Raw genomic sequence first — 27,815 nt, 5'->3', positions numbered from 1 at the left:
GCCAAGTGCTAATCTGAACTGGCATCTATCTGGGTAAGCAGGCAGCCAAGCTCACCTAGCCTCGGTGGCTTCCTCGGAACTAGACAGCCCCAGCTAAGAACCACATTTTCCGGGTGAAGACCCCGCCCACCTCCAGGTCCCGCGGTGCCCTGAGGCGTTGAGAGATGGATGTGCAGGTCCTTTGCCAGTCTGGGGGAGCTGCGGTGACAGCCACTTTCCAGCACTCGGGAGTGACTTGTCCAAAGGCACACGACTGCCCAGGAACAAACCCTATCTGGAAATCAGGTCTTTGGACTCCCATTCCAGTGCTCTTTGAGACTCATCACCTCAGACTCCGCTCATCATGTGTTCTCTGATTTCCAGGTGTCTGTAAGTGACTCTCAGCAGAGGGACCGCCTGCCCGGAAGCTCAGAAGGCCGCGGGGAGACGCACAGGAGAAAGGGCCTGGCCTGCTTTTCCAGACAGGACTCCCGGTCCGCCTACCATCACCTTAGTCCTTACATCTGTTTCAGCTCTCAGAGCAGGGGTCAGGCTGCCAGGCTGCCAGGCTGGCTCCATCTTCTGCCCCAGTAATATCCAGCATCTATCACGCGCTGGCTGTGTGCCAGGGAGCGTGCTGCCCCACACTTTAAAGGCATCTTTAATACCTTTCCATCTCATTTGGTGGGCACGACAATCTGTAAATTGTACCATTATTATTTCCATTTTTCCAGATGAGAGTTTGACTTGCTGTCTTATACTTTTCTGTGTCAGAGCTTATTATTGTTATTGTTGTTGTTGTTGTTGTTATTATTTGGTGGTCCTGAGACCAGAATCCAGCACCTTCACACTGAGCTACATTCCAAGCCCTTTTTTATTTTTTAGTCTGAGACAAGGTCTTGCTAAGTCACTAAGTTGCCCAGCCTGGACTCAAATTTGGGATCGTGCCTCAATACTAGGGTGACAAGCATGCACTACCGTCCCTGCCTGGTTTGGAACTCTTGACCTAAAGCATTGCTTTCTGCTCTCTTGGTGCATAATTCATGTCCTCCCTCTTTCCAGGTGGAAGCCATCTGATCTTTTCCCGAATTATGGTGGCACTTCCCTAATAGCCTTTTGCGGCAGGCTGTGACTAGCTGTTACTGTCTGTTGTCCCCAGAGCCTGCAGGGGTGCTGAGCATCCCCAGGTCTCAGGAGGAGTTCAGTGGGTGCTGAAGGGGTGTTGGAGCAGCAGGTAACCAGGGTGACCTCAGAGCCACACAAACCCTCCTTCCCCAGCTATACCCAGCTTCCTTCTCCAGGCAAGAAGGTGGGAGAGGGGCTTCTCTTTTTTTTTTTTTTTTTTTTGAGGGGCTTCTCTTTTTCTCTGGTCCGGATCAGATCTTCAAATGCTTTTTGGAGGACCAAGTGACCCCAGAAACCCCTGTCAAGACACCCTCAGCCTCTGCCCCTCCCTTCCCTCCTCCGCTTCAAATTTGGCCCCTTTCCTGATTTCCGTTTTTTCATATACAACTGCACTCACCTGCTATCAGCCTAGAAAAATGTTTGCACGAAGTTTATATACCCCTGTGTGTATGTGATTTCCATCTCTATTTCCATATTATTTGCATGGTCATGGGTACCCAGGGTCGGTTCTCATGATCATGTGCTCTCAGAATCTGGTTCTCTGATCACCGTATCCTGGACCTGACGCCCTTTTTTATATAAAGTCACATTTCCCCCCTTTTGGGCTTTAGATGTCTCTCTATCTCTCTGTCTCTTTTGTAATGGGGATGCAATCTAGGGGTGCTCTCAATCTCCAGTCGTTTTAAATTTTTTTAATTAATTTTAAGGCAGGATCTTACTAAGCTTTTTGGACTGGCCTTACGATCCCCCTGCTTCCGTGTCCGCAGCTCCCCATAACTGGGATGATAGGTGTGGTCAATACTCCTGCCTGGGCTTTAGTTTTCCAAAGGCCAGAGCAGTTTGTGTTTGATAATGTCCCTGGGACTTTAAGCACCAGCAGCCTACGATTCTGGGATGAAGCTCTTTGGGTGGGGTCAATGAGAAAGAGAGAGGGGGTTCACAGTTGGAAGCATGGGGTTAGGTAGGGATGGTGTGGGTATGGAAGAAGGATGCAGAGACCTCATGTTCATTCAGTAAACAGGCAGTGCTTTGTAGGTCCCAAGAACTATATTCCATGCTGAACGCATGTAGTCTGTTTTAGTCTGTTTCGCACAACTTAATTTATATGCATATATATTTTAAAGGGAGTAAAACAGAACACTAAAAGGAAATGAAACAAAACAGTGACAGGACAGTAGGAAATGCACAATTGTTGCTATATTGCATATGGTTATCCTCTAAATAGCTGCCCAGATTACAGCCCCGGGCCTGCAAAGTCAATCAGACAATCAGGCTGCTCCCCCACTCCAGTTATTATCATCTCAGCCTGTGCTGCACACAGTTGCTCATTGGGGCAGGGGGTGGGAGGTGAAGGCGGCCTCCTGGCTGTCTGTCCCCAGCTGGCAGGGGCTCCGCTGGCACCTGGGGGTGGGGGTGGGGTGCGCGGCTTCCCTGCTGGTTTTCCCCATGAGGCAGGGCCACCGCCCCTTGTTTTCTTAGTTTTGCTGGATTCCTGAATTATCTCTCTCTGTGGGCTTCAAGTCTCAGTTCAGATCTTTCCTGTGACCATGGCACCCACCTCTCTCCTCCTTCTCTTCCTCATGTTGCTGTATTCCAGGGTCTGAAATCAAACTTGGAGAGGCCCTTTCTCTGCTGCTCACCGCTCTGCAATTTTCCTGGAAGTCTCTCTCTCTCTGTCTCTCTCTCTGTCTCTGTCTGTCTGTCTGTCTGTCTCTCTCTCTCTCTCTCTCTCCCTCATTCTCTCTCTCTCAACCCAGGACCTCAGAAACGCTAGGTCAGGCATACTGCCACGGGCTCACACCCCCACCCTTGTTATTCTGAGACCGGATCTTGCTAAATGGCCCAGATTGGCCTTGAACTTTGAGCCTCCTGCCTCAGCCTCTTGAGTAGCTGCCTTTACAGATCTGCATCTCCTGCCTTGCTTGTCAGGCAGCAGTTTTTGATGGAAAGTAAGATCTTCAGTCTTTTGTAGATAAGGAAACTGAGATTCCGGGAGCTTGGCACAGCTAGTGGACGGTGGGGATGGGATTTAGATCCACGCCTGCCTGACCTCCAAGCCAGGCAGGGAGACGCTGAGCCTCTCCTTCTCTCTCGTCCTCTCATGAGGTAGAAGGAACCTAAATATCCTTCTGGAAGTCCAGGCCCACAGCATGAGGGATTTGTACCCAATCACATGGCTGTCTGTGTGCTCAGAGGTCTGCGGAGGCCAGCGTAGGTGTGTAGGGGACATGGGGGTAGGGACAGACGATTTCTATTTTCTGTTTTCTCCTCCATCCCGACTTCTTTGAGAATCATTTCAATTGATTGAGGGTACAAAGACCCCTTTCTAGCTAGGTGGGTTTTTTTTTTTTTTTTTTGGTGGTACCGGGGATCGAACTCACAACCTTGCACTTGCCAGGCAGGTGCTTATGCCGCTGAGCTAAATCTCTGGCTCAAAGACCCCTTTCTCTCATCCTCTCTTTCACAGCACTCATAGTTTCTGTAAAACCAGCTTTTTGAGTTGTGGCCGCTGGGGAAGGTTGCCCCTGGCCTAATACTCTGTGTCTCTGTTAGTCTGGGAGAGGAAGAGCTATGGGGCGAGGAGATAGGAGGCTGCCCCAGGTTAAACAGCAGCAGGAAAGAAAGGGAAAGAAGCAAGCCAGGAAGTGTCAGCGCCCTGGACGACAAGAGTGGCATGCAAATGACATGCAAATATAACCAAATGAGCTCTGTCCCTTACCCCACCCTGGACAGCTGGAAGATTTTCCCCAGACTAGGGAAAGCCTTACCCAGAAGGCTGTTTCCTAAGGGGTCAGCCGTTCTGACCCTTCCTCGGGTCCTCCTGCTGTGACTTCTGACTTTGGCTGTACCTGAGCCACAAGTTCTCAGGGGCATTCTCTCGGTCTCTGTCTCTGTCTCTATCTCTCTCTGTCTCTGTGTCTCTGTCTCTGTCTCTCTCTCTCTCCCTCTCCCCCTCTCCCTCTCTCTGTCCCTCCCTCCTCCTCCTTCCTCTTTCTTTTTCTCCCTCCCTCCTTCCCTTCTTCTTTCTCCCCTCCCCCTCCCTTTCTCTCCGGGTCTCGGCCTCTCCCTGCTGGCTGAAATCAGGGTCTTTGTCCTGAGTTACATCCTACTCCTTTTTCCTTTAAAAATCTTTTTTTGCCAAGTTGCCAGGCTGGGCCCAACCTTTCTATCCTCCTGCCTCAGCCTCCCAGAGTGCAGGGTGATGCTCTGCCTGCATCAGCTCGCCCAGCTCCAGACTCTATTTCCACTTGAGCATCAGATCAGCTTCTTAGGCTTCAAGGACACGAAGGCTCCAAGGGTCCAGGATTCATTCCCAACACATGGGCTGGGAATGGCCGTCTCCCTGGGGAGGAAGGGGCACAGAGGGAGGGAGCCCCCGCCCCATTTCCTCCCTCTGCAGGGAGCCGTGGCACAGTCCTGGTGGCAGGCCTGCAGCATACGCCCATTTCCTGTGCTGTCAGCTGGATTGAGCTGTCAGGACTGGGAGCGAGGTGCTCTGGAAGGCCACCAAGTGACAAGTCCCTTCTTGTTCCTTTGGTCTGCTGAAGACTGCGGGGCACAGAGCACAGGGGTGCAGGGTGGGGGGCGCTCCCCGCTTTGGGGTGAGTGGTACAGATGGAAGGGAGGTAGAGGGCAAGAAGAAATTCTAGGTTGGTTTGGAGTCACAGCGGGGCACACCCGATGGCACCTTACGGGAGGCAGTGTTGGAAGGTGGGGAGGAGTTAGTGCTGGGTGAGAGGGTGACGTCACTGTTTAGACAGCGGACAGGACACAGCATGAGAGCAGGACTCAGGGTTATCCACTGTCTTCATGTCTCTAATGCTGTCGCCCCAGCCTCTGCTGCTCTCCGCCCTGCCCCTCTTGCTAACTTCCTGCCAATGCCTAGGCCTCACTCAGGTAGTGCATGGTGGGGGGATACCCACAAATCCATTGCCCATTTTGCCCTTAATGGTTTAGAATCATAGATTTTTTTTCCGTACTGGGGACTGAACCCAGGGCCTTTGCACTGAGCTACATCCCTAGCTAATTTTTTAAAAAAATTTCTCATTCTGAGACAGATGCTCACTAAATTGCCCAGATGGGACTTGAACTTGGAGTCCTTCTGCCTCAGCCTCCTAAATGCTAGGACTACAGCTATATGCCACTGTGCCTGGCTATTTTAAATTCTAAAGCAGCATAATAACAGCTCTGTCTTCAAATCAACGTTTTTGACCTTGAGCTAGACTCTTCTAAGTGTTCCTTCTACAAAGCCATGGCTCAGCCAGATCTTCCCCGGCTCTCCTAGTCCACCTCAGACCAGGTAAACTTTCTACCTGAAGGTTCTGGACAAGTCCAGGCCCCGTGCGCCCTCTTGTGGTGTTCAAGAAGTATGATCCGGACTTTAGCACCTCTACCTAAAAGCCGGGAGCTGTCTCTCTTACCTGAAGTGCCTGCTAAGGACGAAGGACCCACAGTGAGGGCCACAGTTCCATGCAAGCCAGAGGTCTTGACTTTCAAGCTCAGATCATCTCATGGTTTTCCAGTCCTTGCCCTCCATCAAACGCTGCAACTCACTACAGAACTCCAGCAGCAACCAACCCAGTACAGAAGCTCTTGGCCTTGAGTATCTATCCTGCCTGCCTTGTGAAAATTTCTACCTGGTACTCAGCCCTCTAGAGCTGCCTGCCCTATGTGTATACACACACACACACACACACACACACACACACGTGCACTCATGCTCATGGAGATCAGCAGGCATCCATTCAAAACTACTGAAGTTACACACTGGACCGGCAGCTTGGAGTATACCAGCTGTCTGCCCTCAGGAAGCACACAGTCTGCTGATGCTTGTAGATGGGTGAACAAAGCCCTCAACCTGCGGCCTGTGCCCTAACGTGGAAGTAGAGGGTGCACTGGGAGGGCACTATGGGAAACAGCTGTGGGGGACACCTGCCCCGCGTTTGCAGGTAGATGCCAGGAAGGACTTCTCGGAGGAAGGGACAGCTCAGCTGAGCTCCCCAGTGAGAAGGGGGAGAATGATACAAGCAAAGGGAGCAGAGGCCACACGCCCGGATGTTGGATGGACAGCCGAGGTTCCAAGCAGAAGAGGCACGAACTGAGTCCCCAAGGTGGAAAGGTGCCAGTGAGGGTGGCGGTGCTCTTGCGGAGAGGACCCTTAGACAGGAGGCCACGGGTGCCTCCCTCCAATAGCAGGTGCCCTGGGACATGCATCACAGTGGACAGCAGCACAGCCTCGGGCCCCCAGGCTGAGAAGTGCTGGGGAGGAAGGTGCTGGGTGGAGGTTTGTCTGAGAAGCAGCAGGGAGAAGGAGGCGGAGGACCTGGGGCTTGGGATTCTGTGCTCGGGGTGGGGAGGAGTTGGGCACTGTCAGGGCCAACGGCAGAGAGGGAGGAGAGAGCAGAAGAGAGAGAGAACAACTGGCCCAGAGAGGCAGGTCCTGGGGAACAGGCGGGGGAGTGGGGAGCAGCGACGCTTCAGGGGGGCTCCAGAAACATGGGAAGGACCTGAAAGCAGAGTGACACTTGCTTAGGAAACAGAGCCTCGTCACAGCAGGACACGCGGCAGGAGCCAGGGCCCAGGCAGTGAGACAGTCAGGCCAGGGCATGTGTGCCACCCCTGAGGGGCAAAGAGCACCGCCCTCCTCCCCCAGGCCTGGTCCTGAGCTTGTGACCCACAGCCTTTCCCTTGCTGCACCGGGAACTTCTGAAGTCTGCACCTTCTCCTGCACTTCCTGCCTTGCCTGTGGCCTCTTCCTTGTCACATCTGTCCTTTGAGATGCCCAGCTGGGACCTCTGTCGCTATCAGCAGGCTCTGCAGGAAACAGTCAGCTCACCTTGATCGATGGTGTGGCTAGTTACAGGGTGCGAGCAGGTGGAAGGCAGCCAGCACCTGGTGAAGGCCAAGACTGCAGAGCTAGGGCAGAAAGGCAGGGGCAGAAAGCACTGGCATGGAAGCCAAAGGAGACCTGGAGCCCGGGAGGAGGGGACCAAAGCCACCTGCGTGGCACAGGAGCAGCAGGACGATGGGGATGGCGCCCCACTCCCCGCCCGCAGTGGCTGCATGTGGCATTTCCCACTGGCTGAAGCCAGAAGGCGAGGAGCCCAGGTGCAATCCGTCCAGAAGCTGAGGAGGGTGGAGGGGGACCCGTGTTCAGCTGTCACCTGGCTGCAGGTGAAATTGAGAACAGACTCCAGAATGGCATCAAGTTTCTCAGGAGTCACACAACTATTTTATGGTAACACCAAGTGATGGTAGTGTGGTGGGATTTGGCTAGATTCTGGTACCCTGCTAATGTTGGATCAAACACCAGCCTGTGTGCTGCTGTGGAGTTATTCTGTAGATGTAAGTCACCTTTATAATCTGTTGACTTTAAGGCAATGACCCGATTAAGGAGGGTGGGCCTCATCTCATCAGTTGAGGGCCAAAGCACAAACGTTAAGGTTTCCTGAAGAAGAGATTTTGCCACAAGATTGAAACATAGCTGGGCACAGTGGTACACATCTGTAATTCCAGCTACTTGGGAAGCTGAGACAGGAGGCTTATAACTTTGAGCCCAGCCCAGGCAACTTAGTAATTTAGCAAGATCCTCCCTCTCTCAAAATGAAAATTAAAAAAAAATTTTTTTAAAGGACTGAGGATTCCCTTCCTGGTAAGTGTCTAAGGTGCGAGTGAGCAGTGGGCGAGCCAGGCAGAGAACCAGTCAGTGTCTCCCCTGAGCCTACTGGTGGCGAGCTGAGACTCAAACGTCCCATCCCTCTCCCTCCCCTGCCCCCCAGTCTAGGGGCCAGCGTTCTGAGCATGTCTTTGGAGAATGATTGATTGTTTTGTATTCTGCTCTGATAGGTTTTATAATGTTCCTTTTTTGGTTTGATTTTGCTTTACCTGAATGAATGGACAACTATTGTGAAGATAACGAGATATACTATGGAACCTATTACTGTTATCCCAGTATCCTGCTCTGAAGTTCTTTGCCAATTTCATTGGCATTGTCTCAGTTGGCTTTGTTCTGTCTTGTTCTGTTGTATTCTACTACCTTCAAAATAAAAAAAAATAAAATAAAGGACTGAGGGTGTGGCTCTGTGCAAAGGCCGTGTGTTCAGTCTTCAGTACTGGGGGGCGCATATTTTTCTGTGTCTCTTGCCTCTATTTTTTTGGATAACTGATAGCCACTGATGGCTCAGGAACACGGGGGAATGGAAGGTCCATACACCCCCAAAGCCACATGTGAGGGACTGCCTGACAGCTTGTGTGCTTGTGCCTCAAACATTACCACGCGTACTACTGTGTCTCTCCCTACAGCCTGGCTTGTAAGGGAAGGTCTCATAAATAACTCAGCTGCCGGAAAGGTGGCCAAATAGTGAGAACCAGGCTGGAACACAGTACTAGGTGATTAACACTGAATGTCAGAGGCGGGAAGACCCTGGAAGCAACCTACGGAGGCCCCATATCTTATCAGGTGGAGACAGTGAGGGCCTGAAAGTGGGTGACACACCCACACCACCCAGAGCTGGCACCTGCATCTCTCATAGGCATTGCTAGTCTTGAGCTGAGTCCTCGAGAGGGGCTTTTGTACCGCACCCCTCCTCCCTCCATACCCAGGACCCGTGGAGACTCTGGGTGGGGCCCCACAGTTCCACCACGCAGACCTTCCTTGGCTGACCAGACTACAAGGAGAGAAGCCTAGAGAAACCGAAAGTCCACAGCAAGGCCCAGTCCTACTGGCAGTGCTGCCCAGGGTGACTGGAACTGCTGTCACCCTCTTAGGTGACACCTCTCAGGGGAGGAGGCACCTGAGAGGTCTGGGCTCCTGGGCTCCCCGTTCATCTCAGCAAAGGGGACCAGTCAGGACCCTGCCAAAGGGAAGCCCAAGTACCCGCCCAGGCTCATCCGCCCCATGCCTGTGTCCTCCACAGGCGAGCTGTGCTCTCCAGGGTCCGCTGGCCAATCTGATGGACTCATTGGGGTTTGGAGGTCGTGTGGACGGAGTAAGTGGTGGGAGTTAGGGTCCCAGCTTGGTTCTAACCAGCTGACTCGGGCAATCACACAACTTTACAGGTGAGCCACACCTGGACGGCCTACAAGGAGCCAACGGGCTAATTTAGAACACGCCTACAGAGCGGCGACTGCTGATTGTATGACCTCTCCCCGGAGTTTCTACACGGCCACAAGGACCTGCTGAGGGTGACCGTGCCTCAAACAGCGGCCACCTACGCCTGTCCTAACTGCCCTGACTGTGATGCACACAGATGTGAATCTCACAGAGCCCAGACTGCAGGGGCATTGAAGGCACCATGACAGACAGGGACAAGGCTGGGTGCTGGCGGTGTGCATTGGTGGGCCACCACTCAGCCCACCATGATGCCCAGCCAGTGTCTACTTCGCTGGGCGTGCAGCCAGCCCCAGAGTCTTAGGGAATCCTCACCCCCATCCTCCCAGGGAGAGGAAGGGGCAGGGATGTGTGTGGTGACAGTGCACAGTGGCCCTTCAAGGCAGGAGACAGGCGGGCTGGCAGGTGCTTCTCCTGCAAGGTCAGCAAAACACTCCAGATCTTGAAAACATTAATTTAAAAAAAAATTTTTTTTTTGCAAAAGGATGATCTTGAGGTTTTTATAGGTAAATGGAGGCAACTTGAGACCATCCTAAGTGAAATAAATCAAACTCACATTTGTAAATATCGTATTGTCTCTCTCGTATAAAAAAAACAATAAAAAACTGAAAGAATAGTAAGATCCAAAATGTGCAACAGATATTATGATAACAAAAGGGAAAGGAAGTGCTCTAAAGGATGTAACTGTGTGTATGTTTAATGTGCAAGGTAGACAACCATACTACTAAGTTGGTTCATCATACAGAATGGTTTGTGCTGTCACTGTTGATTGCCCCCTTTTATGCTTTGATTTTGTAACTTGAACAACTTTGAAGACAATGATATGTATGTAATTTGTCAACTAGAGATTTCTTACTGTTATTTTTTGACTAGTCATGTTACTTTTTTTGAAATTCTGTATTATTTCTACCTCCTTTTGTTTTGCTTTTTTTCCCTAAAAAAAAAAAAAGTCCATGAAAAATTATTTAAATGCACTTAGGGGCCATATATGGATCAGGGACCCTAACACTATTGATGACAGCGCACATGTGGGGTGGAATGGGTCCTCTCCAGGTGACTGCATTGTCTCCTGCAGCAGTGCCTAGGGCTCAGGCCCTGGAGGGACAGGAGAGGGGAGGACAGAAAAGTGGGGTGTGCCCCAGCCCACCCCAGCAAGGCTCGGCTGAAGCAGGTCCCTAGTGCAGAAAGCACACCTACCTGGGAAGTGACCTCCACCTATGGCCAAGCGCACAGCCTATCCTGGAGTGCTGGGAGGCACACAGCAGACAGGACAGCCCTGCCAGCCCGGTCCCTCCCCAGGCCCGGAGGAAAGCTCTGATTCTGCCTCCTCCCCTTAAGGAGCTGAGCCCCATGGGAGCTGAGACCTTCCTACCCCCGAAGGCCTCCTACCTCTGCTTTGCTGGACTGTTACTGTCCTTCACCCTGTCTTCTGGGAAGCCATCCCCAATGAACGACCCACCCAGCCTCCTTGCAAAAGCCCCCAGCCGCTGCCCTGCACCTCCTGTCACAGCCTTCTGCACTAGAAGGTACTTTGGAAGTGAAGAGCCCTCCACACGTGTGTCTTGGTGACGAGTGTCAGAGAGGAAGCCACGTCTGCGCTCTTTATTAACAGTAGCAACATGAGTAATGGCGAATGCAGGCCATTCACTATGTGCTTGACACATAAATTCCTTTAGTCTCATAAATTAAATGTTATAACTAAGGCACAGAGAGGTAAATTCATGTGACCAAGAATTCACAGCGAAGCAAGCATCAGGACCTGGATGTGAATATCAGATTTTTGGTTTCAGCCTCAATCTTACTTCTGTAGTGGCCCATTTACAAGGGTTCTATTTTTTTTTTTTTTTTTTTTTTTTTCAGTGCTGGGGTTGGAACCCAAGGCTTGGAATATTCTCCTGCACAGGCAGAGCCCACTGGGGCTGCCTTTGAGTCCAGGTCCTGATTGTTCGTGATGGTGCAGGTGGGCACTCCAGACACCAGGTGGCAGCATTGGACAAAGCTCTCTGATCTCCAGGTCTAAGGCTTATCAGTCATGTAAAAATTTAAACTTTTTATTTCTGGTACAAACGATAAATACTTCGTATTAAAAATCTGGAAATTCAAGTTTTCCTTGTACTTCACGCTGCCCCAGAACCTTACAGAAAATAGTTCTGTTTAGAGGGAAGAGGAGCCAGTGCTGGCTCTGGCAGCAAAGTCCTGGTCTGCAGAAAGGCACAATGGTCGGTCTCAGGGTGGCAGGTTTCTTGGCTGGTTCCACCACACACGGCCACAGCACCCTCTTTGGGGCTAAGGATTCCCCTCGTGGTGGGGAGTGAGTGTGGGGACCCTGGAGCCGGGGTCCTTCTCGACGTCTGTGGGGCGGTGAGCGTGGCAGGCACAGATCCCTAAGTTAGGGTCTACTGGGCTCCATAGAAGAACTCTAGGCTGTCACATTTGGGTTGCTTGAAATGAACACGTAGGGGAGATGAGGAGGGCGGGGTACACATTTGGGGAGCTGCTTTGTCCCTCTCTGACCCCAAGGAAGGCACAGGGTAGGTATGGGGGCTGCCTTCACGAGTTACCCCTGCTGTGCGCCCCCTTTCACAGTCTCGCCTTGTGGGGGCCCTGAGGCTTTGGGCCAGGGGCCTGGGAAGGAAGTAAGGCCTGTGGTGGGGTTCTGCCCATGGCCAGGGGAAGGAGGTGGGTCCTGAGCCGCCATCCCCAGGCCCCCTCCCCTCGAAGCCTGGTTAGAGGTCCTCATCCCAGAGACACAGCTGCCTCTGTGGCACATAGAAGTTAAAGCTGTAGCTCTTCTGGCAGCTGCGGATGCCGCACTTGTAGGGCACGGGCCGCTCGCGGCTGTGGCAGTACTTGAGCATGCAGGGGTACCAGGCCAGGCTCAGGGTGTAGTGACAGGCGCAGGGCTTCCCGCGGTCCCCCACCTGCTTACATCGAGGTAGCTCTGCCTGCTCCAAGGCCTTGGGCAAAGCCTCGAACACAGAGCTGTCCACACCTAGGGAAGAGAGGCAAGGATGAGAGCGGCCAGCAGCAGAAAAAGGTGACATCAGCACCCACTGAGTCCCCACGTGTGCCAGGGATTCTACACACCGTACCCCTTTCTATCCCCCAGGAGCTAAGCACTGTCACTCTTGTTTTACTGATGAGAAAATAGCCCAGAGAAGTCCGACAAGGGCCACACAACACAAAGGGAAGCAGGACTGGAACCAGGTCTGACTTCAGGGCTGAACTGGCCACACTGGCCTCAGCACTCTAAATGGGACACAGGTGTCAGGGCAGCTTCGAGGAGGGGGTGGTGCCTGAGTGGAGCCGTGCAGGGAAGGGGGAGCACGAACATAACCCACACCAGAGAGTACGCGGTGCAGGGGCCCTAGGGGAGATGACAGGGGCCTCCTAAGGGCTCTGCTCCGTGACCTTGAGAGAGGACAGCCACCAGGAGATGCTGGCACTGGGCCTGGACCTTAGGATGTGGTCCACTGGGGACAGGTGTGTGAAGAGCATGACCACAGCTCTGCTGGGCACTCCTAGACTCAGCCCCTACCCAGGGAGCGGCAGGCATTTCCCTGTGCTTGGTTGGCAGAGTGAAGGCCCAGGGGCCTGGTGCTGGATGGAGACATTGTCCTGTCCCTCCTGTACAGAACCTGAGGGCAGTCGTGGGACAGGCGCAGGGAGATGGCTAGAAGTCACCCAGGGACCACACAAAGCTGGGTGGAGCTCCTGAGGATCCTAAGAGAGAGATTCTCACACCAAGAATGGTTTGAAGCTAATTTCTAAGAGGCAGCAGCAGCAGCAGCAGACATGGGCAGGGAGACAGAGTGCCTGTGCCCTCTCTCGTGACAGGGTGTCCGTCTGTGTGTCCTTAGCAGGAGCAGCGAGGAGGGGGAGTATCTGGAAGTCTCCTTGCACAGGGCCTGGGAGTCTGTGTCCTTGCTGGAATGGGCCCCTGTCCTCTGGGTGACTCCCCTTACTGACTGGCTATGTGGGCTCACTTCCTCCAGGAAGCCTTCCTGATCTGGTCTGGTTTAGAGGCCTACCACTGAGTACCCACAGCTTATCTACCCTGGGTGGGGTGCTCTGGGGAGCAGAACTGGGTGTCTACACCTCTGATCCCAGTCAGTGCATCTCTGCAGATGTTCCACAAATGTCTCTTAACTGAATGAAAGAACTGCTCAGTCCAGGTGCCCCTTCCCTCCTCCACCTCTGTTTCTTCCTCTCTCTATTCCTTCTGCACTGCCCGCTGACCTTGCTCCAGCCAGAACCGGACATCCTCCTGGCGGGTGTAAATGGCATCTGCGGCCTCGGTGCACACATTGTGGAGATGGGGGCTCAGCAGGCCCCCCTGCGTGAAGTTCACAGCGATGTCCATGTGCAGGTGTTCCGGGGCCCGCACCTCCTCAGCCTGCCGCACCGCCCGTGGGTTTTTCTGCACATACAGGACAGAAGTCACTCCCACCTGGCCTCAGTGCGCTCCCTGCTCAGTCCTGCCCCGATCCCTGGGAGATCCTGGCCAGCCCAGGATGGCAGTCGAGGAGCACCCAGCCCTGCTGCTCTGTAACTGGCAGAGAAATTAATGGCCGAGGGCAGATGGGCCTTTCCGGCTCCAGTCCAAATGGGCTATTCTCAGGCTGACCTCCAGGGTGATGGCAAGTTTAGGGTCCTGCTGGGAGGTGGAGGTGGGCAGGCCTGTGCTAAATGCCCTCTTAGGTCACGTACTGCCCCACATTCAGGAGACTAAGTGTCTCTGGGAAGGGCAGGCAGAAAGGAGGGTCAGGGAGAGCAGGGCAGTGGTCAGAGCAGTGTGCTGGGTCGAGCTGCGTGGAGGCTAAGGCTGGGCTGGGGCCCCAGGTGACTGCAGCTGTGGGGCTGGGGTCCGGGCTGGCCGGGACAGACCCGGGGTGGACACTCACCTGCCGAAGCTTGGCCATGGCCTCACTGGGGATGATCTCATTGTGGTGCAGCCGGGTGACAAAGCAGAGGGCCTGAAACTGACTCTGCCCCTTCTCCAGCTCCCCCAGGATCAGGGCTCGGAAGATTTTCACATCCTGGAAAGGAAGGGCAGGAGGATGGAGCCAGCTCTGGAAGGCTGAGGCCTCTGTGCCAGTCTGCAGTGCTCAGCTGGGAGCCCTGGAGAGGGCGCACTTGAACACTGGCCCACAACAAACCCCTCCCTTTTGCCCTGGGACTGTTAATCTTTTCCACCCCCTGTGACTTAAAAGATCACATCCCAGATGTTCCAAAGCGTTCTGGAAAATTGACAAAGGAAACTACCAGAGATGATTCAAAAGGCACACTTTGAAGGAAAAAAGCTTCACCTTAAAGAAGACGGCAGTCTTTTTGCCAGCTGATTTGCCCTGGGCTGAAGCTTTTTCTCTGTGGTCGCCCCCACAGCACTCTGATTAGGGGGTCAGGGGCTCTCTGACCATCAGACCAGGGCACCAGGGAGGAGGGGCTGGTCTATTTACTAGTACAGAGTCCATCATTTACCTCCAACATTTTTATGCACTAGGTTTGGGGAGAGACTTCAAAGTGGCCCTGGTGCTTCCGGTCAGCCATTAGGAGCAGCGGGGCAGGCAGCATGAGGGGCAGAGGGAGCAGAAGCAGCTGCTCTGCTCCTGCTCTGAGGAAGCCTGCATGGCTCACCTTTCCTCTTCCCTCTCCGCTTCCCTTTTCCCTTGGGTGCATTAGTGGTGTGATTCACAAGCCAGGAGCTCCTGACTGTTCCTCACCATAGAAGCCCGGAGTGGGGCAGAGAGAGAAGGGCCATAAAGCGGGGTGGGGCCCCTCTCCCATGCTGCTGGAACCCTTTGCTCGGCCCACTGTACCCTCACCCCTAAACCCGCCCCCCCTTCTCACCTATCTCTGTGACTCGGGGAAGTTAGCAAAACCTAAGGGTCTAAGTTCATCGCACAGTCACCAGGGCCTCAGTGACTGTTCACGAGAAGCCACCCTCGGCTCTCACTGGCACTCAGAGTAGACAGCCCTGGGTAACTGTTCCTCCTGCACTGACTGCCCAGGGCTCCCCCTGTAGAGCGCCCCATTTGCTAAGAACTCATTAGAGGACAGTTGTTTTGAGGACAAGGTCTAAGTGGTCTCCTGGATTCTGGATCCAGGCAGAGAGGGGCCATGGCTCCACCCTAAAGCGGTCACGCATCAGCTGGGACCCTAAGCCTTCCCCAAGGTCTCATTTGTGAAATGGGGAGAGCACATTTCCCTGACAGTGCTGTGGGGGGACTAGCTGAGCTGTCTGGAGGAGGAAATGCTCCACGTGTGCAAGTGGCAGTGTCTGCTACCACTCAAGTGACAAGTGACCAAGGGATGGTGCAGCTATGGGGCACGCTTGAGAGCCTGGCAGCTCGGAGGTCCCGGCCTGTATCTGCAGTCCTCTGAGAGTTTCTTTTACTTACTTTTTTTTTTCTTTCTGAAAAGTGATTTCTGGAAAAAATGTATGAGAATATATAGGCTGTCTTCCAAAAAGGTAAATTGAGACCCAGCTGGTGAGGAAGGGTCCATCAGGCTCCTCATAAACCCAGTAAGAAAGAAGAATCTGAGCTCAGCTTAACCTCTCCTACTTCCTCTTGACAGGAAATCCCTCCCGTGTCATGGTGCTGGCATCTTCGAGTCCTGCCAGCCTCTGCCACCTGATCTTTCTTTCACTCAGGTTAACTCAGGGGACACTGGGGCCTGGGACATCAGTGGCTTCTTCCATTCTGGGCTCAGTTCCTGCACAGTGAGACCCGATACCAGACTTCCCCTCGGAGAGCCTGAGTCCAGCGGATGTTCCTTGCAGGAACCTCCAGACAAGATCCAAGGCCCACAGGCCTGGTGTTTTCAGCTCTGGGGCTTTAAAGAAAATTCTGCCTGGATATTCCTGTCTTCTCCATTAAAGGGAGTGCCCTGTTGGTGGAAGAGCCTCACTGCTTGGTGACATACCTGCCTACCACTAACAACAGGACGAGGCATTTGAACTTTTAAGCCAGAGTGTGAAAGAAACCTACAGGAGGTTTCTCCCGCTTCTCTATTATATGCTCATGGCAGTGACAACAGCAAAGTGCCACCGGAATGAGAACCCCACTGGGGTGCAGGAGGAGACGAGAATTTCTCTCTGAGAAAGATGATTTTCTCTGTATCTGTTTGTGTAGGACAAAGAGTCTCTGAAGTTTATAACTGGAACAGAGAAATACGGTTATGTTGTGTCAAACTGTTGTGCCAGCCTCTAAAATCTCTGCAACAACAGGGGAGCAGAATTCTGACCACTGCTGCCGTCCGGATTGGGCAACTCGCTCAAGGTCATGAGCTAACAGGGAAAGCACAAAGGGGTAAACACAAATATGATGTGTTTAAACGTGCAGATTTATTCCAGTACAAGCCAGGGCCAGGAATCCCTCTCCCTCTGAGCACACTCGTCCCATTGTTCCCGCCACTTTCTGAATCAGTTTTGGAAATGCTTTTTTTGAAAATGTCTTCACAAGGTGGAATACAGAGAATCTGGTGAATGCCACTGCTGAGTGCCAGCCAAGGACAGGCCCACGACAGCACTAAGGCGTGTCGTCCCTCACCTCATTCACCAGGTCTGGCACCGGACTGCTTCTGGCTCTGCCCCAAAGGCAAAGTGACCATGTAAGGTAAACATTTTGAGTCAATTCAGAACACTGAGGCAGTCATGACAACGCCGCTAAAGATTCCAGAACTGCTTCAGAAAATAGCAAGAATGCGGATATAAGAGTTTGAAGCAAGGGAGAATATTGGGGAGTGGGGATTGACGGCAGTGTCCTTTACTGTGATATGTTTTTTAAAAATTCAGCATTTACTGTATTTTTTGATCACACCATCTAGCTGAGATTCTAAACCAAGCAGTCTCGTCTAACTCCATTAAAGGCTGATTTCTCGCTGGGGATTCAGCTCAGCAGTGTAAGTACCTGCCTGGCAAATGTGAGGTTATAAGTTCGATCCCTGGTACAAAAAAAAGACTGATTTCTCTTAACTAGAATATATAACTGCCTCCAGATCAATGAGTCTAATTATTTGATGTTTAGCTGAAGAAATATAGGCTCAGATTCACAAAACTACTGTGATCTCTGTTGGACCACACAGTGACTGACGGGCAGAGGCAGGATTAGAACCCACTTCTCTCTTCCCATCATACCCTAGAGAATGTGGCTAGCTCCTGTGCAATACTGTGTGTGATTAGCAGACTGCATGACCCACTTAAGAGATGAAGCAGAAATATTCTAACCCACACCCCTCTGGTCGCCCTGTCCAAAACCTTTTTATATTCTGAATTCCCCAGTTTTTCTAGTCCTATTTCCCCTGAGAACTACATTCCCCTTGCAGGCCCCAGGACAGAAGTGGGCAGCCCTAGTACCTGGATGGAACTCTTTGGTAATAGGCCCCCCACCACCTTGACTGCGTCCCTCCAGCCGCCTCTAGGGGCTCTGTCCTCCAGCATAGTCAAGGATGGGATAAAGGGTTCCTCTGCTTTGGAAACATCTGGCCAGATGGAAACCTGGCTCCCAGCCTTTCTGCCTACGCAAATGCCCCCTTAGATGAGTCACCTGGACAGGGCCTGAAGCTCAAGGCAGATGGCATAACTGGGCAAAAGCTTATGGCAGGGGCTAAAAGCAGGCACCTCGGGCTCAGGGCTTGGGCTGGGACTCCCAGGACCAGAAGGTTCCACAAGATTTCTTCTCTGGGGAGTCCTCTGAAACCTCCAGCCCACCAGGAACTGCAGAGCACAGTAACCAAGGCCAGAGCCTGAGCCATGCACAGGGCAGCAGGCATGCCCCAGAGGGAGCAGGTGTCTGCCGAAGTCTTCCTCTATAAAGGAAAGAATTGCTAGGCTGGAGCACAGCACAGCAGCCAAGAACAAAGGCTCTGGAGCCGGGATGATCTGTGATCAGATCCTGGCAGGGTCCCTACTAGTCACATAATCTTAGGGGAATGTACTTAAGCTCTGTGCAGCTTAGTTTCCACACTTGCAAAATAAAACAACAGTACTTACTTGAGGGACTTCAGGGAAGAATAAGGGAGTGGAAGGTTTCAGAACCTACTAGGCAGGCCCCCCTTTCTTTCCCGTTGCTACAACCCCTCACCCCGCACTTGCCTTGTTCCCACATCATCTATACCCGGCTGTACAGATGCACCAGGTCTGGCGATGATGCTGCAGGTCAGAAGTCACTGGCAGGTCAGTGGGGAGCCCACTGAACAGTGTGACCTGGGCAGGGCGTTCACAAGCACCAGCCAGGGACAGAAATGACCAAGCCCAAAGCCCCAGTCCTTAGGGAGCTTCTAGAGAAGGCTGACCTCCAACAACCAAGGCCAGGGCAGCACAAAAAGCTTAGGATTGAAGTTCACGCTAAGTCCTCAAGGCCAAGGACGGATGACAGAGCACCTGTTGTCCTCTAAAGGACGGGATTGGGGGCGGAAGGTGGAAGGTGGAAGGCCTCTCAGAGTGAAGGTGTTTCAGTGGCCCTCGGCTGTGAAACGTGGGGTGGGGGGCTCCAGCAAAGAGAAGGGCACTGACCCAAGACAGGGAGAAGGGCTTCTATTTGTGCTTCTAGAAGGTTTAGGGAATCATGGCATTCAGCGAGGTTCCAGCCGGGGAACTGATTCCATAAGTCATACAGTGGCAATGCCAGGACTAGAAAGCCAGACCTCCCTGCTCCCAATCTAGTGACCTTTGTCCCCCTCCACACTCCCTGTTTGGTCTGTCCACATATGCACTTCTCTGCAGGCCCTCTCCTCCAGGGCCATCTTTCTGAGACCTGCTGTGTCCCCCAGAGAATGGGTTTTGGATCAACCATGCTGGTGCATGGGGTGAACACATAAACTGCCCCTGCAAGCGCTTTGGACAATACTGAGCCAGGCCCTCGGGGCTCCAGCCTCCCCAGATGCCAGGGGACATCTTCACGCTGGGGGAAGGAAGCAAGCTTGCAAAGTGGCCCTGCAATCAGGAGCTGCCCTCCACTGCTGTTTTTAAGCTTAAACCCAACTGGAAGGAGGAAATCACAATTTTACTTCAGCTGCTGTTGCCTGAAGTTTCCCGTTCCTCTCCATAACTCTAATTCTCAGCCTTACTCGCACACCTTGGAGGAAACCCCCACACATTTCTCTCCCGTCTTCACACAGACTTGCAGCTCCTCGATCTCTCCCGCAGGTGCTGCAGCCCTCTCCTGCGGGTTCCTCTCTCCTGTGCACCCAGGCAGACGCCTCTCACCGAGCTCCTGGCACCCTCAGCCTCTCCCTCGGAGCCACCACCTCAGCCCTTTCTCTCAGTCTCCCGCACACCCTCTCGCCTCATGTCACATGTATGTCCTCGGTCTCCATGTCCTCCTCCCCCTCGGGATCCCCCCAAGACTCACACACAGTGTCTCCAGCCCCACCCGGCACCCCAGGCCTGGGACTCCCTTTGCATGCCTGCCTCACACAGTCATCTCAGTTTCCGCTCACCGATTCGCCCCCCACCCCATTCTTCCTGCCCACTGATCCCAGCTGCCTCCCCTTCACCAGCTCATTCTTAGGTGCCTTCTTGGGCACCTTCTCCACAAAGCCTTCTACCCTCAGACCCCATTGCCATCCCATCTTCCACCATGGGGCAGCTCAGCTGTCCCCCTTTCTGTTCTTGTCTCAGGCCACCCTGCACTTGTGGTGACAGCCAGGCTGGTGCCCACTGCTCTGGCACTGCACCAAGTGGCTTGTCCCCATCCCAAACCCCTCCCCCATGGACATCTGGCACTCACTGTCTCCTGGGAGTGTCCTCTGCCATCCTGGTTTCCTCATCATCAGAGTGCTTGATTCTGGGGCCAAGGTTGAGCCAGTCTAAATATTTATCCCTCACTCCTGGCTGGGGCTGCTTTGGCTAGAGAGGGGCCAGATCTACTGGGCTGGGGGGAGGGGAGACAGCTAGGTCAGTGCCTGCCCAGCTCCACGGTGAACCCAGGCTCTCATAGGAAAAGGGCTAGATGGGGTCAACCCAGAACCAGGCTGGTGCCAAGGTACTCAGGCTGCCCACCCTACAGAACAGCACAATCTCAGGGCTAGGCCCCAGACAGAGGCTTCTTGTTATCTGGCACTGGTACATCCGCTAGCCAGGACAGTGCCCCCTCCCTAGGCCCCTAGTGGTCTGTCAGTTAAATCCCAAAGGTCACCACTGTCCTGACTGCCCTGGGGAACAATGTGAGGCTTTATGTGGATCAACTGCACCCCACTCTCCTGCTGACTCAGGGCTCCCGAGATAGGGGCTCCGTGCTCTTCTCTCACATAGATTCCAGTTCTCTGTCTCTGCCAGTCTGCAGTGGCAGCCACTGAAACACTTAGAGCTTAAAGGACAGAAGCTCCTAATGATGCTTTGGTCTGCAGAGCAGAAAACCAGCAGCTGGACAACACACTTAGCAGCGTGAGGAAGGGGCACCGGGCAGAGGGGCCTGCTCAGCTGCCCGGCACTGGCACTGCACCTCTCAATGGCTTATGCTGCCCGCTGCTCTGCAGAGACCTCTGACACTCTCACAGCAAGCCTGGGGTGTCACACTGTGGTCTCTGGATCCAGGGAAGGAGCTGCGGCTCCGGGAGGTTGAGTGGTTAAGTCGCACAGCTGGTAAACAGCAGGAAAATGTACAGACAGAGTGATCAGTAGTACCTGTGACATATTTTAAAAACCATCCCATTCTCCCTAGAGGCCACACAGGAAGGGAACAGCCTTAGGCACTGCCAAAGAATCAATCCCAGAGCTGCCGGGAGTTATGAGCTTGGGTGGCCCAGCCCAAGTCCATATACAGAAGGATGCGTGGGTCAGAGCCTCCTTCTCACCTTTCCAAGGGTCCTTCAGCCTTCTGGAAAGAGTGTACCCACGGTGCCCAGGAAGTCAGGATATAGTAATTCTAATCTTGGGTCATTAGTGTTTGATTTTGTCAAAGTGACTTCAGAGATAAGTTTACACAATTGCAAAATGGAGGCACTGCATGCCTGACAGAGCAGTAGTGAGACCGACCAAGGCCATGTGCGTGAACCAAGGGATGGCATTAGACACTCCTGCTTCCTTGTCTCCAGGCTGGGCCCTGTCTGCCTGTCTGGGAACACCAGTCTGTCCCAGCTTATCCACTATGATCACTCTGCAGCTGGCGAGTCTGAGACAGAATAAAGCCACCTCTTCCTTTCCTGCATCTCCTGGCGGCCACAGCGCTGTTCCCAGTGGCAGCCTCCATGGCTGAGGGATGGCTAAAGGTCTTCTGCAAGGCTCTACCTGGACACAGCACGCGAGCATCAGAGATGCAGCCAGAGATTCAGGGAGCAAACCTGAGCCTTCAGGCAGGACTGCTCATGCCTGGTTCCAGGAGGAATTCTTCAGACACAGAGCAGGACTGGGGTTAGAGCCAAGGGCCCAATGTCAAAGGCGGCTCATTTCACCTGGTGACTTCTCACGGACTCCTGGTACAATGTCCTGCACTCCAGACAGTCCTGGGCCTCCCTTGAAAGCATTTCCATCCTCTGACTGTCAAAGTTTTCCATCTACCTCAAGCCTATACACCAAATCACACGGAGCAGGGGGGACACTGTACCTTAAAAGCTTCTTTTGTCCCACAGCCACTTGATGCACTACCTGCTTAGAAAAAACAGGCTCGGGAGCAGCATGGCCATTCCCACACTGCACCTCTTCACTAACTACACACACAGGCGCCCCCAGTTGCTCCCCACCTCCCAGACCAGGAGCCCCTGGGGCACTGACTCTGATACTCTCTGTACTGGTCCGTCCTCTGGTTCCAACTCACACACTGGTGCCCAAGTTTCCAGATTCCTTAGGTCCTTGAGGGATGCTGAGCTGACCCACAGTGCCATGTGGCCCGCTGATCGTGGTTATTCCCTCCAAGGCTCCAGCCCGGGGGCTGTATGATGCTCGCCTTTCTCCTTTCCTCGCCCATGTACCCAGCTCCCTGATGCAGTCACACATGACTTTCTTCATATCTGTCAGCCTCACCCTCTCCATCCGGCCAGCACCAAACCAGGCTGCCTGGGGCATGACTCATCCTTTCCCCAGCTTTTGGACATTCAGATGAGGGGACAGAGGCAAAAGACAGCCTGGATATGGACATCGACTTGGGGGATGGGGACCAAGAGGGCTGCCAGACCAGCCGGGTAAGAGCTTCGGGATGGTGACTTGTCTGCTGTGAGACATGCCCAGTGGTTATGTCCATACAGGCCTAATTATATATATAGGGTCTAGATTATAAAGCAGCATGTTGCCTATGGAATATTAGCAACCAGAATTGCTGTGATGAGGGCACGGAGAACCAGGCCTGAAGGTGTATACTTCTTAAAATATTTGGGGAAGGGTTGGGGTGAAGCTCATCCTTAACATGCTTGAGGCCCCAATGCCGAAACAAAACCAAAACCAAAAAAACCCTCCAGGGTTACTGTGAGTAAGATGGCAGGTTTCACATGCGTGGCTGTCTGTGGGCTCTGGCTTCATTTAACAGCCTAACCTGCTTCCTCCTCCAGGCCCCCTTCTCTTCCCTGGAGCAGCTGCCCAGGAGTCCCCTAGCTTTGTTATCCATTGCAGTCAGCTGGAGTCCTCTGAGAAATGCAGACTGGCTCTTACCCTCAGACATTCTGGTTCCATGTGGAGTTTTCAAAGTTCCCCAGGTGACTTAAATGTGCAGCAGAGCTTGGGCACCACTGAGCCATGGCATTCTTTTGGCCTGGTAGGGATCAGTCTAAGGCAAGGCTTGCACAGAGGCACGGTAGTCCTGGGATGGACCGGCAGCTGACTCTCACCCCGTTGTCCACTGCCCACTGATCTCCCTGCCCGTTATCTAAGGCCACCTCACTGGGTTCCTAGTCCACACCTAGACTCTGCCCTTCTCCTCCCAGGTTCTCAGAATTCATTTGACACTTATTCTTGTGGTTTGTTAAGCTGAGCGGAGGCTCCAATGCCCCACAGTGCGTGGATGACCCACTGCTACCCTAGCTTCGGGCCCACAGGGGCAGGAATAGATATGCAGGGACACAAGGCTCCCGGAAGGTCAGTGCTGACTTTCTGGGGGAGCTGAGATCCATCGTTCAACTTCTGAGTCCAAGCTTAGCAGGGATGGTGCTGGCTGAGATGCTGGGTGAGCCCCAATGACCTAAGCAAGGAGCTTCTCTAGCTCCTGGACACTTAACACAGCACCTGATGCAGAATGAGCACTTTGTGTACACAACCCTGTTCAGTCACTCAGTTAACATGGGATAAGCACTGTGATTAGCCCCATTTTACAGCTGAAGAAGGGAAGGCCTGAGGAGATCACATAGCTAGCACAGTGATCACCCTCTCATGAGTGGGAATCCAGCCCTGCCTCTTTTAGTCCAAGATGATTAGAAAGCAAACATCAGTGTTCCCAGGCAGATTCAGAACTTACCCCCGACCATGTCGAAATGGGTTTGGCACCTGAAACAGATGCCCACACACACCCACACACCCCACGTCACCCAGGCCCTTTTTACAACAATAACCATCATTACTTCCAGACAACTTTCTGGTGGAAATGCGCCAAGCACTCTGAGACACCGGGCCTTGAGCAGTGAGCAGATGACAAAAGAAGTGACCACCCAGAAGGGCAGGGACACAGAGCCACTCTGGGCAATGGAGACAGTGCACTGAGCGGGATGGGGAGAGATATTTCCTCTATTCCTTTCTCCCTCCTATGAAGGGAGCTACACCCAGCCCCAGGCCAACTGAGAATCTGGAGTCCTGGGGACCTTGGAGAGCTGATTTCCTCTCTGTACCTTCCATTTCCAATTCCTTTCCTGCTGAGAAACTGGAGATGCCAGGGTCTGGTGCAACATGGCAGCTTCTAGGTCAGAGGCTATCCTGGAAGCACACTTTGGATATCTAGACAGAGGGTGCAATCCCGATGAAAATTAAAATGAGGGCCTTCCTGTCAGCTCCGAATGCACTGCCACCCCCTAAACTCAGCCCCAGCCCCTGTACCCCACACTCAAACCAGTCTTAGCTGCCTCAGTCACTGGCACAGCTACCTGGGCTCTCCTCCTCTCCCTCAGGGCAGAGCAATTAAAAATAGACTCCCCGTTGTAGCTAGAAGCTATAAAAACTCAGCCCCACCTCCTGCCTTTCACACAGAGCCTCCGATGATGAGGAGGCCCGAGGGCCCTGCAAGTCTCTCTGGGGTCCCAGAGTGGCCACGGACATGGCCGGCAGGCGTGAAGGGGGAAGGCTCACGTTCAGGGTCAAAGAACTCAGATGGGAGAATGAATCCCTGACTCCAGGGCAGATTCGGCCACTAATTGAGAACAGAGCACCCTCGCTAACCCTGGCTAAAAGGCCCCCGAGGTTTAGGTGGAGAGGCAGGGCTTGTTCAGGGCCCAACAACTTCTCTTTCTTCACTCAGAATATTTTCTGCCCCATAAGAACCTAGATTGGGGCTACAGAGTAAGAAAAGGCCACCAAGTATTCCCATCTGTGACTGCTCTGCCCCCAGCTAAGTCCTATTTAGTGGTCTTGGGACAGGTCAGCAGTTGACTCTCACCCCGTCCTCCACTGTCCACTGGTCTCCCTGACCCAGCGACCTAAGGCAACTTCCCTGGGTCCCTCATTCACGCCCCAGACTCTGGCCTTCCCTGCCCAGCTCCAGTCTCTAAGAGGGAGGAGAGAAGGCTGTCCCTGGCCACGGCTCCTTCAGCCGCCAACTATCCAGCTGGTCTCTCCTCTGTTCTTCCCCAGAGATGAGGTGCACAGGGCCTCTCTTTACCAGTGCAGGGGGTGTCACGGGGAAACTTCGTTCAAACACCTAAAACTCACCTACCGTGTTTGCCTCCAGAACCTGCTGCTGGGTCACCATTAATCACCAACTGCCCTTCCAGGTCCGTTTCCTGAACCGTCTGGAAGCACCTCCATGCCCTGGAGGGATTAGGGCAGGCAGCTCTGCCCAGGAAAGACTCTAAAGGGTCTCAAAGTCCCCTCACTGCCTGGTACACACAGGAGAAACAGGCCCAGAGAAAAAAGACTGATTCTCCAGCACACAGCCACTCAGAGAACCCAGGACCTCAGATGCCCAGCTCAGACTCTCCCTTTGAGCACAGGAACCCCAAGAAGGGAGGCCTGGATGTTCACAGGAACTCTTTCGAAGGAGGGTCCTGGGGAGAGTGGAGCAGGGAGGGGGCAGGATTGGCCAGGGGCAAGCCGGGGCTCCGCTGCCCTGAGCCAAGCGGAGAGAGCGAGAGGATGGAAGGATGCAGGAGCCGCCAGCGAGGAGGTCACCGAGGGCAGCCGCGGAGCGCGCGGCGTGGGCGGCGGGCAGGCAGGTGGAAGACGAGCTCCGGTGACCTCGAATAAATCACGTCCCCGCCGGTCCCGGTCTTCCCGTCTGCAGGCCGGGGAGCGCCCACCGGAGAGCGGGTCGCGGGCTCGGGGCGCGCGGCTCTCACCTTCTTGAAGTCGGCAGTGAACGAGAGCAGGGTGCCGTCGGGCTTGCGCAGCTCCAGGGTGATGCTGTCGGCGTCGCCGTCCGCCTGCAGGGTCTCCTCGGTCACCTGGCCGTCGGGCAGCCGCACGCGGACCCGCAGCTCGGCCGGCCCCGCGCCCCCCACGCCGCGCGGCGCCCGCAGCAGCGACAGCAGCAGCGGCAGCAGCAGCCTCGCCGTGGGCAGCGCGGGGCGCGCCGTGGGGGCCGCGCGGCGGCGGGGGGTGCGCATCCCCGGGGGCCGCCGCCGCCCTCCCTCCGGCGCCTGCAAACTCGGCCCGGAGTTGGGGGCTCGATCGGGGCGTCGGGGCGCCGCTCCCCCCGGGACTGCGCCGCGAGGGCGCCCGCGACGTGGCGCGGACGCACGTGGACTGCGCCCCGGCCGCCGGGGTCCCCCGCTGCGCTGCCGGCCCGGCCCTGCTCCCCGCTCCGCGCCGCGGCCCCGGCGCCCCCGACTCCGGCGCTGCAGACTCTGTTTTGCACTTTTCATTCAATCCCACCCCCCGTCACTTCCTTCAGAAAACAGAAACCACCGGGACCTGCCTTAAAGAGACCGCGCACCTCCCGGCCCTTAAAGGGCCCTCGGCGGCTGGCGGGCGGGGCCGGACCGCGCACCCCGGCCCGGGCTTCGGGGGGGAAGGCGCTCTCGGGGTCCCGCCCTCCCCGCTGCGCCCCGCCGGCGGCCCGCAGGGTCAGGAGTCTGCCTCCCCGACGAATCCCTGCTCCCACCGCGGGCGGGACGGTAACTTCCCTGCCCGACCCCCCCACCCCCTTTTGGCTCGTTCTTGTGCCACGTGGATGCAGTGATCGAGCTGGGATTTTTAGGGGTTTGGTTTGGTCTTCTAGTTTCTCTGACACAGCGAATTTCTCAAAAGCGTTTGCAAACTCCAACCTCATCTGGCCCTCCGCCTTTCTCCTGCCCTAGGTCAGGGTGGGGCGGGTCTCTCGCCCACCAGGCGGGTGTGAGATGTCACAGAGACCAGAACACTTTGTAACACCCCCCCCCCCCCCCCCCCGCCAAAGGAGAAGCTTTCCTTTCCCCTTGGGGTTCCACTCTCAGTTCAGGGCCTTTCCTCTGGGTAATGTTAGACACCAGAGCCCCAGGATGCTGCTCCTCTCACCCCCCAAAATGATGCGCCTGCCCTACTGCGCACCCCAACAATAGGCAGGGTGAAGACAAGAGAGATCTGTGCTCCTGCCTTCTCTGATTCGCTGTGTCACTTTGGACCTGTCTTAAAACTGCGCTCGCTTGTCCTTGTGTGTATCGGTGGTGGCCAGTGCTGGTCTGCCAGGGCCTTCTGAGAACACACAGCCGTGCTGACAGCCCATTGTCCTCTTGGCCGTTTCCACCTTTGCTTGTTTAGGTCCCGTTGTCCTCTTTAGGATCTTAGCAGATGGGTGGAATCCCCTTTGCTCTGTAACCTTCTGCCCTGCTGTGGTGTCCAGCATCGGGTCCTGTGGGCTATAGGGTCACCACAGGCCCTTTGCATTGCATTCTGTGGCCTAAATCCTGGACTGAAAGGGATTGAAGAGATTCTCCGGGTTTTCCAAATTTGTCCTACCTAAAGAATCAATCGCCTGGCTGTTTGTTAAAGACACAGATTGTTGGGTCTCTAAGCTTACAGAATCAGATGCTAGGGAAAATAACAGAATCAACATGAACAGGAGCCCATGTGGTGCTTGACATGGGGGTTGACAGTTGGTCCTTGACAGAAATTAGGCATAGAAGATCTAAAATAAACCAGCATCTTCCCAGGCTACCACCTGACCATTGAAGACTTGATCTTCACCCTGGGGAGATGAGGCAGGGTGCCAGAGAATAATTGGATTAGCCTAAAGATGGCACCTCTAGGACTCTCACCCTGAGCTGGAAGGGAAGGAAATGAGAGATGCTCGGGGTCCCTACACTCCCCTCCTGCCTGACATGATGTTAGCCAGTGATGCAGTCTTAAACCTAGGTATTCCCCGGTGAGTCAGACCACACACTCATTAAGGGCCTCACCCCCATTTCCTAACTTCCTCTGCTTCCTGCAGCAGCTGTGCCCTCAGGGGGCTCCCAGGCACCTGCCCCTTCCCTGGGGCCATTCACCAACCCAGAAGAAGCGGGCCAAAGGAGCCTTGATGTCTGATTTCTCTTCTATACCTCTAAGGCTTTG

The 27,815-nt window shown here is 54.2% G+C and overlaps 1 protein-coding gene across 1 annotated transcript; it reads right to left on the bottom strand.

The window, feature by feature from the left end:
• Window positions 1–10,789: 10,789 nt before the first annotated feature.
• On the bottom strand, window positions 10,790–26,278 carry Oaf (out at first homolog). Its single transcript, XM_063255932.1, has 4 exons — window positions 25,625–26,278; window positions 14,119–14,253; window positions 13,454–13,634; window positions 10,790–12,206 (listed from the first exon to the last, which is right to left on the bottom strand). Exons 1-4 carry the CDS (start codon window positions 26,147–26,149, stop codon window positions 11,941–11,943), a joined length of 1,107 nt encoding a protein of 368 aa, XP_063112002.1. The 5' UTR covers window positions 26,150–26,278; the 3' UTR covers window positions 10,790–11,940.
• Between the last annotated feature and the right edge of the window lie 1,537 nt (window positions 26,279–27,815).

Source organism: Cavia porcellus, unplaced genomic scaffold (genome assembly GCF_034190915.1).
Source record: "Cavia porcellus strain 051 isolate PalLab524CR breed Dunkin Hartley unplaced genomic scaffold, mCavPor4.1 scaffold_9, whole genome shotgun sequence".
Taxonomy (NCBI): Eukaryota; Metazoa; Chordata; class Mammalia; order Rodentia; family Caviidae; genus Cavia; species Cavia porcellus.
This window is presented reverse-complemented; position numbering and strand designations above follow the sequence as displayed.

What these genes read in the sequence shown, in the direction of transcription:
- Oaf (XM_063255932.1), bottom strand. Translation starts at nt 26,149, where the DNA reads ATGAAAAGTGCAAAACAGAGTCTGCAGCGCCGGAGTCGGGGGCGCCGG. An exon ending in TCACTGCCGACTTCAAGAAG is followed by an intron (nt 14,254 to 25,624) that starts GTGAGAGCCGCG and finishes CTTCCTTTCCAG; the next exon opens with GATGTGAAAATCTTCCGAGC. An exon ending in CCATGGCCAAGCTTCGGCAG is followed by an intron (nt 13,635 to 14,118) that starts GTGAGTGTCCAC and finishes CTGTATGTGCAG; the next exon opens with AAAAACCCACGGGCGGTGCG.